Source organism: Eurypyga helias, unplaced genomic scaffold (genome assembly GCF_000690775.1).
Source record: "Eurypyga helias isolate BGI_N326 unplaced genomic scaffold, ASM69077v1 scaffold22378, whole genome shotgun sequence".
Taxonomy (NCBI): Eukaryota; Metazoa; Chordata; class Aves; order Eurypygiformes; family Eurypygidae; genus Eurypyga; species Eurypyga helias.
The window spans coordinates 1-9,738 of record NW_010265254.1 but is presented as its reverse complement, the minus strand read 5'-3'; the positions used below and the strand labels follow the sequence as shown (position 1 = coordinate 9,738).

General features: G+C 34.0%; 1 protein-coding gene across 1 annotated transcript; it reads left to right on the top strand.

Moving 5' to 3' along the window:
* Window positions 1-289: 289 nt before the first annotated feature.
* Window positions 290-9,497, top strand: LOC104505139 (nipped-B-like protein; the record flags this gene model as incomplete). The annotated part of the gene is made up of 8 exons (XM_010156676.1): window positions 290-376; window positions 2,593-2,824; window positions 3,130-3,281; window positions 3,719-3,799; window positions 5,844-5,944; window positions 7,821-7,959; window positions 8,186-8,268; window positions 9,365-9,497. Coding segments are annotated over 8 exons (1,008 nt in total), but the record flags the coding sequence as incomplete, so codon positions are not given.
* Between the last annotated feature and the right edge of the window lie 241 nt (window positions 9,498-9,738).

Sequence of the window (9,738 nt, the reverse complement as noted above, 5' to 3'; positions counted from 1 at the left end):
TACTGATAACCAGTTTTAAATACATTTCTGTGTATTTTGCTGGTGTAAAATGCAGTTTGATTGCAGTCTTAGAACATATTTCAGTAGTTTAATTCTTTTATCAGCATTCTCAGTCATGCTTTGTGAGAAACCAGACAAGTGAAGATCCAATCTTTTTCTCAGATTACCTATAGTTTAAATTTATGAGATTACATAACATGTTCTGTTCTTCATCCATCGATTTTTTTTAAACTAATCGGAAGCCTTTGTATTACTACAGTTATTTGATGTGTTTTGTTTCTTGTTTTAGCTCTCAACAGATAAAACAGTAAAAGTCCTGAATATTTTGGAGAAGAATATTCAAGATGGATCAAAGCTTTCTGCATTACTTAACCATGTGAGTTTCAAATTACATTGTTTCACAATATTGTGTAGAATAGGGTTTTCTTCACTTGAGTCCCATATAATGATAGTTTCAAATTCTGTGTGTATGTGTCAAAGGAATTTCTGATTTTATCTGTACATGCTTAAGAGATTGCCAAATTTTAAGATTTGAATTAAAATTCAATTGATTATATTTTTTCAGTACTAAACATGTTTTACTATAGTACTGGTAACTCTCAAATGTATTGGAGACAACTGAGTTGTATTTTAAGTTAATTTTAAATATTATAGTTTCATCCTGAAGTATTCATGGTAACTGGTGTAATTTGCACCACTGGACATTTATTTACTACTTTTCTACATGTACATAAAACATCCCTTACGCAATGGAAGAAGTATTACAGTTTTCATGTAGAGCGTGTTCTTCCTCTGCATTAAGAAATCCGCAAGTGCTTTATTTAGGTCTGCCTTTATGCTGCAAAGTGGAAGTTATCAGTGTAAACAAAATTAACAGGAAGTTTAAGATTTTAGGGTTTTTTTTCTCATATACCTAAAACTACGTGGGGATTTGTAGTTTTTTATGACGCTGAAATGTGATGTTACACATTTTATATATTTATTTATTTCTAAACTTTCTAGTCAAAACAACATTCTAGCAAGAATAGAGTTCTTGAATTTTAGGGAAAAAACCCCTTGATCTGCAAAAATAGAGACTAATTATGTGTATTGGAAAGAAAGAATTTGGACTTGAAAATGAAAACCAGAGACACATTATTTGTACCTAAATATTTTCATCTAGATAGTTTGGCTTTTTGAAGTTTCAGTATATGGTTCTGAATTTTTTTAGCAGTATGAAGAATAAGTGAAAAGAAGGTGCTGGTTTACCTGCTTTAATTCAGTATGAGTGATTCTTTTTGCCAGTGTTGTTGAAATTATATTTTTCTTTTAACTTTTTGTAGTAAAACTCAAGATTATTAAGCAGTTAATGAAATTGTTCAATGATTGCAATTCAGAGATAAAGGTTTGATTAAAAAAGAAGCAATCTTTAGCTGAACAAGTTTTATATTTTTCTTAAAACCCATGAAACATAATTCAGGTCGTTATGGCAAAGAAAGCTTATGCTAAGGAATAAGCTTACTTCTTTTACAGTGCTGTGAAAATATCTTACCTCCATGTCAGGATATTTTTCAGAGTCTGATTGCACTTTCTTTTTATTTCTAAGATTAATGAGAGAAAAAAACACCAAACTCTTTGGGGTTTTGTTTTGTATTTTTTTTTTTTTTTTAAGCCTCCTTCATGTAAGGAACAAATGATTTTAAGCCTTTCTATGCAAGAAGTTTACAGGGATCTCCTGATTTGCAGATTTCTGTTAATTTTTCAAATATGTATCTCTCATAGATATATATATAATGCACTGTGATATTTTTAGATTCTCTTAGCCCAAAGGGAAAAAGTTGATATGATTTCATCAACCCCTTATTTTTACAAGAAAAGCTAACAGTGTTTAACTGTGCTGTTATACAGGCAAGAAAGAGTCTTTTACTGTGCACCAGAGAAGTTATTAAAAATTCTGCCTGGTTTTCCTATTAATAATGTTATTACAATATTTCAGTAGTGCTGAGTGGTCATAATTAACCTCATGTATGTTTGGTTTTATAACTGGTACAAATACAGAGATTCCATACCCTGTGCTAGATCTAAATGGTCATATTTCATAAGACATGTTTTAAACCCATTTGATAATAGATGAGTTGGTCTGTGGAGAAAGTTGTATTCTCATGAGTTTTGTGTGACTTAAGAATCTTCTGTGTAAGAATTCCCTCTAGCGGCAAAAAATAGACAGATCAAAGCAACAACTGGTGTGCATAGGCCACTGAAGAAAACACTCAAATGAGATTAGATTTTGATTAAGGTACATCATTCTCAAGAAGAGAATGTGGCAGTCTTCCTCTGTAATGCTTCCTGATGATACACAGAAATCTTCTTTGTGTTTTACCAGAAAAATACAGTGAGATATTGAAGACTTGTAACTCTGTACTAGGTTACAAACCTATTACTAGTAAAACAAACATTAGTTGATTTCTAAAACAAACTATTTCTGTTTCATAAAGGAAATACAACATTTTGTATGTGTATGTAAGTATGTTAAAACAATGTTATATTTTACTTGGTAAGAATAAAAATTTGACAACTTGTTCACACTATGTTGTTTTTTATTGCCTGTTACAGAACAATGACACTGAAGATGAGGAGAGATTATGGAGAGATCTTATTATGGAGAGGGTGACAAAGTCTGCCGATGCTTGTCTTACTGCTATCAATATTATGACATCACCAAATATGCCTAAAGCTGTATATCTTGAGGATGTAATAGAAAGAGTTATTCAATACACAAAATTTCATTTGCAGAACACTCTCTATCCTCAATATGATCCTGTATATAGAGTGGATCCTCATGGTGGTTAGTATGCTAAATGTTTTGCATTTAGTGTTTTGTTGCCATATATATACCTTCAGATGTGGGTGTCCAACTTCAAGAACAGTTTTAAAAATCTTGGATCCAGAATTCAGAGCAATTATGAAAATATAAAATTTTTGCTCTCCACCTGTTTCTTCTACATAGCTTTTCTTCTGTAGGCAATCGCATTTACAAAGCTGTAATCATGGAGTTGTTTGGGGGACTCTTTTTGAGGAAGATGATCATCTTTCTCATATTTGATGTGAGTGAAACATTGAAAAAGCTAAAAGCTATTTTTTATTTTGTAGGTGGTGTTTTAAGTTCAAAAGCAAAACGTGCCAAGTATTCCACCCACAAGCAAAGAGTTATAGTGATGTTGTATAACAAAGTTTGTGACATTGTCAGCAGTTTGTCAGAGTTGCTAGAGATACAGCTTCTTACTGATACAACAATTCTTCAGGTAAGTTTTATCAGAAGAATTTCTGTCTGAGAAGGTTTGTTTTTCTTTTCCCAGAGAGACTGTAAAGTGTGATTGTCTCAATGACATGAAGTATTGGGCTGGTTTTATTGAGACAGAGGTAATTTTCCTCACAGTAGCTAGAATCAGTACAAATCAGTACAAACTTTTGAATTATTAACATCAGTGACTAGTGTGTTGTGTAGTATGTAATCTGCAGAAGAGCATTTAATGTTCAAATCTTTAATGCCTTTTATTGTATACTTAAGAAAAGTTTAACCTGATTGTATTCAAATATCCTTTAATAACTTTATTAAGTAATTAATAGTAATACATGTTGTTGAATACCTTACCTGCTGAATGAATAACCTACTTGTGAAACTGCATAAGTATCAGTTTGTCAGTCAAATATACTTAAAATAACTTCTTTCCGTTGATAGGTATCATCTATGGGAATAACACCTTTCTTTGTAGAAAATGTCAGTGAACTACAGTTATGTGCCATCAAATTAGTGACTGCAGTAAGTAATTTTTAATTTGCAGTTTCATTTTCCTGTACTTCTGAAAGTTATTAGGGCATTTACATAGGCTGTACTTTTGGTGCTCGAGAATTGGAGTTTAGAACTAATTGTATTCTTGCATGTTTTTACAGTTTGGTATCATAATCTAGAAACAGTATTAAATCTACCTGAGTTCCTCCTGTTTGCAGACTACCTCATAGGAAGAAATAGTCTGCTTAAGCTAAGGGATTTACTTAATTTTGGTTGTTTACAGTGTAAATACAAACCCTTTCCTCTTACCTGCCCTTTCTTGTCTTAAGAAATCTGAACAGTGTGGTTTTCCTTATTGATTTTGTTAAGATCTGAATTTATGTAATGGAATAAGCTATAGAACCAGTAAGATACTTTTATATAATAGAATGAGTTCTTTTCCTCAGAAGAGGTGGTATGTGTCGTGGTTTAAGCCTAGCCAGCAGCAAAAGACCACAAGGATGCCTGCTCACTCCCCCTTCCGGTGGGATGTGGAGGAGAAAATATAAGGGAAGGTTTGTGGGTTGAGACAAGGACAGGGAGGAATCACTCACCAATTATGGTCATTGGCAAAACAGACTCCACTTGTGGAAGAAAAATCCATTTGATCAGTTACCAATCAAATCAGAGTAGGATGATGAGAGACAAAACAATCCAGATCTTAAAAACCTTCCCCCCATCCCCCCTTCTTCCAGGTCTACCTCCTCCCCCCACCTAGCGGCACAGGGGGGACAGGGGATGGGGGTTTCTCAGTCAGTTCACCACACATTATCTCTGTCACTCCTTCCTCCTCATGGGGAGGACTCTTCACACTCTTCCTGCTGCGTGGGGTCCCTCCCATGGGTGACAGTCCTCCATGAACATCCCTGGCATGAGTCCTTCCCACAGGCTGCAGTTTTCTTCTCTAACTGCTCCGGCATGTCCTTTCCATGGACATGTGGTCGTTCAGGAGTGGACTGTTCCAGTGTGGGCTTACCACAGAGTCACAGGCTCTTTGGGTGCAGCCACCTGCTCCTATGTGGCACCCTCCCCCATGACATGGCTGCACTGCAGGGCATAGCCTTCCCTCTCACCACAGGCATCTTCTTCTCTTGTGCCCCTCCCTCCACTCCTTTCTGCCCTGACTTTTGGTGTCTGCCTTGTTGTCTCTCTCCCATTCCACTTCTCTCTCCATGCTGATTCTGTCCACTCTGTTTCTGCTGCTACTTCTTCTCTTTTTGTGTCTTCCCCTCTTAAATATGTTCATTTGCAGAGGTGCTGATTGTCTCGGCCATGGCCAGAGGTGGGTCCAATTTGGAGCCAGGGGAACTTTTCATGAAGCTTCTCACAAGAGCCATCCCTGTGGCCCTTCCCTGTTACCAAAGCCCCCTACCACAGAAACGCAACACACTAGGTGAAAAATTCATGGGGCAGATAGAATATTATTTCAGGAAAACTGCAGTGCAACACACGTGCTTGTTTGTTGATGGAAGTTTTCCATCTTTGTAAAGATGATATACTCCAGTATTTATAAAAGTAATTCTGCCTAAACAAAATGAGAGGCAAAAACTCTACAATCCTGTCGCCGTAAATTGAAATAATGTTTCATGTCAGGCAAACCTTATAGCTTAGGATAGGAAGTAAAACTGGTTTCTCAAATGTGGCCTAAAACTATACATGTGTTCATGTTAATTTATGTCACCACAGAGTTTTGCACTGTACTGGAGTCTGAAAGCTTAGCATTATATTGTTTGACTTTTTGTACCATTGGCAGAATTTTTTAAAATATATGGTATTTTTAAGAGCTATTACACATTTATGCTGTTTGAAGATTTAAAAAAAATCTATATTTGAAAAAGTTTTTGTGTTTTATAAAGAAATGCTTGCTTTGAAAAAACAAAACAATGCATTGAAACCAAGGTATGCATTAAATATAATTTATTTAAATGTCATGTAAAGAGTATGTCTCCCTCTATAATTTCTAAAATTCTGTTTAACAAGTGATATTTTATGTAACAATATGTAATTTTTTAACAATCCTGTAACTGTTAAATAGGTGTTCTCCAGGTATGAAAAACATAGACAGTTAATACTAGAAGAAATTTTTACTTCCCTTGCACGGCTACCAACTAGCAAGAGGAGTTTGAGAAACTTCAGGTAATTTTTGACCTAGATTGATAATTTGTAGTCAGTAGCATTTACAGTTTTTTAGATGTAGGATTTTAGGCTTCAATATTAACTTCTTTAAAATGCTGTGTTTTGTTAGAGCTTGATATTTCAAAACCTCTACAGTGAGAGCAGAATTGCCTGACAAATATACTTTGTAATAATCAGTTTCTTATACCATCATATTTATTCCTGCTTACAAAAATAATTGAAATATCATATTATTTGTCTCACTAAGGATGTAAATGAGTGTAATGTTAGTGTGCATTCAAAGGTTTTTTTGTTGGAAAAATCTTTGGTTCTGTTTATATGCATTTTATATAATTTCTTCATTGCTAAAATTTAATAGGAAAATTCTGGCTGAATTTCATTGATAACGCACTTAGAGCACCCTTTCCAGGAAATCAATCTTATAGTCCTTTGAATGAGTTTTCTTTAGGAACTACTCAGTTCAGTTTAACGGTCTTTTAAGCGTTTCAGCTGGATTTCAGTTCATCTTTCAAATAATAGTATAGGTTTAGGTTTAGTTTGAGAATCTGACCTTATCTGGTTTTCAGTTAAAATTGAGGTTGGACAATTTAAATGATTCTAAAACATTTGTTGTTGGCACTGATTTTGTTCCTTGATTGCATACATCTTTTTCCCGGAGACAAACAAATTGTCAATGAAATAGATTGTCTGATCCAGGGTGGATGAACAGGAAATATCCAGGAAAAGAAATTCACTGAAATTTTGAAGTTGAATTCAGCAACCCTAATGTTAACATGAGTGCTTGTTCCTAGTATTTCCTATTGTTTTGATTATAGACATCAGAGAGATCTAGCAAATAGGAAGGTCGTAGGCATAGGAGCATAAATGGTAGATACCCTCTTTGAATTAGGACCTTTACTAGATGAAGTCACTATCTCAAGGCCACGACTGCACTGTTTATCTCTAGAGTCCTAGCTCTGATCTGTTGAAGGACATTCTCTGTCTGTGGCTACAGTCCTAAAGGGTATATTTAGGGTAAATTTTAGCTTACCTAAAATTTGATATGGAATTATTTACTCTGTACAAGTAGTCAATGATAACTTCATAAAGATAATAATTGCAGTCTGTGCCCAGTTGTTATTTTGATAATTTGGGGAGAATGATGTCAGAGATTATCACCTTTTTGTATCGTTAAGGGTAGCATTAAGTGGGGTTGATGTACGTATGGGAAGTAAACGCTGTACTATTTGTCAGGTTAAATCACTTGGAAGGGAAAAAATGGGACGTGGAGTGTATTCGTACTGGTCATACCAACTTAAAGATAGTCTTGCATGCTGAAGTTTATAGTCTGTTACGCTACCTGAGATTACCATTACTTCTAGTCTTGTAGAAGTCAGTCCAGGTCATGGTCATTATTTTCTCTTGTTTAAAAGTCCTACACATTTCACATACATTAAATAATATATAAGAAATTAGGACAGCTTTGGTGTGGGTTTTTTTAATGTTGTGTTGGAAATGGATATGGTATTATAATAAGCCTCTTAGTAAGTGGCTTAGCATGTAGGTGTTGGACTTACTGAATATTTTTGTAGATTTTTCATCTGCTGAACTTCACAGATACTCTGATAGCCCATCTGTGAGCTGTTTTAGTTTATCTCTTCGGCCTGAGAATAATGCTTACTGGTTTTGGTAGGCCAAATCTTTCACTGCATAAGAGAGAAACAAATGACTAGATGAATGTCTAGAACACAGAGTTCTAGTTGTGGTAATTATTTTAGAACATAGAGTTCTAGTTGTGGTAATAATTTTAGAAATGTGTTGTAGGACCAAAAAGTTTTGTTTTGTTTTGTCTTTTTTGTTTATTTTTAGTATTAATGCTGTCTTTTCTTATTAACAGGTTAAACAGCAGTGACACTGATGGAGAGCCTATGTATATTCAGATGGTAACAGCACTAGTTTTGCAGCTTATTCAGTGTGTGGTGCATTTGCCATCAACAGAAAAAGATTCTAATTCAGAGGAGGAATCAAACAAAAAAGTAATATTTTTATTTTTTTAATGGCCATAATTTTTTTTTTTTTGTGCAGGAATGATTTTGTAGCTATAATATTTTATGATGGTGCTCTAGTAATTAAGCATTGTAATTTTATGTCTGCTGTAATTATTTCATGAGTTAGAAATGCTGATCTGGAAATAATATTTCTGTGTATGCTAAAATATTAAACAAATAAAAATATTAAACAAATAAATCTTGTTATTTTTAGGTGGATCAAGATGTGCTTATTACTAACTCGTATGAAACAGCCATGAGAACAGCACAAAACTTCCTTTCTATTTTTCTTAAGAAGTAAGTACTGTTGCATTCTTTAGTGTATTGATGAAACCAACTCCAAATAAAATCTGTCACACCTTAAGACAAACCAAACCAAACCACTTCACAATGCTAAATGCCTGCCAATAAAGTTACTTACAATAATATATTTTATAGAACCCCAAGAGAGCTACCTGTCTGGACAAAAAATTTTATTGAACAGAAATTCTGCAGTGTTGTTTACATATATAAGAATATGTCTGATAGTTTATGTAGGATCCTTTTATCAGTGGTCTTTTACTCATCTGAAGCATGGAAGAGAAGGCTGAGTAAATATTGAAGTGGTGAAACCAGATTCTTTCCGTCACCAGAACGAGAAAGATATTAATAAACCTAAAATTACTTTCATTTAGATAAAGTTAGGAATGTCAGTAGCTCATTGTCAGTAGTTAGGAAATGTAGTAAGTAAAGTAGTTAGGAAATTCCTAAAGTTGGGAATGTCAGTAGCTCAGGGAAAAGAAAAATACCTGAATAACCAAAGGATTTGTAACAAAAAGTCCTGAGGTTTTTATTTCGTTAATTTCTACTGTTAAGCCAAAAGGCTATTTACAAGACATCTAGCCATCTCTATGCATACTTCTGGTGTCATTAAAGTTAGGGATGCCACATATAAGTGAAACATTATCAGGTATGATATCTTTTTCTATTTTTTTTTACATTCTGTTTTTCACTTTTGTGGAGTATAATACTGAAATGTCTTATTACTCTAAGATAAGTCAGACCAGGTTTAAGGACTCAACACCTCCTAAATACCCCACTCTAGCTTGAGCTTTAGAATTTTACCTACTTTGTCTATCCAAGTTAATGCAGACTTTAACTCAAAAAAATAAATTAAAAAATCTTAGGAACAAAATTCTACTACCCTGGATTAGCTGCTTTACTTGCAGTGATAATGGTTTAAACTATTTGTCTGTAAATGGATAAAAACAATTTTTCTGCTAATATTTCGGATACTTTTTTTAGAATTGCATAAAACTGATTTTCTGGTTAAACATAGGATTACTTCTGTTTTCATCAGAAGAACTTAAATGGCTCTTAAAGTCACTTACAAAATGCATTTTCTTTTAAACAGGTGTGGCAGTAAACAAGGGGAAGAAGATTACAGGCCACTGTTTGAGAACTTCATTCAAGATCTTCTTTCCACAGTTAATAAACCAGAATGGCCAGCTTCAGAGTTGCTACTTAGCTTATTAGGAAGGCTATTGGTAAGGGGATCTTGGTTTTAACTATGATATTAATTTATTTCTTACTACAATGAAACTTGTTTATTTCAACTCAAACTATTACAGGAATGCTTTCTGATTGCTGACACACATGCAGCATCTAAATATTTTCTTACATGTATCACTAGTATGTAATACATGCAAAATAAAATTTAGGTCAGAAGATCATTGATACTGAACTTAGTAAAGTTCATATGTATACAGTGTGCTGGATTCAGTCAGG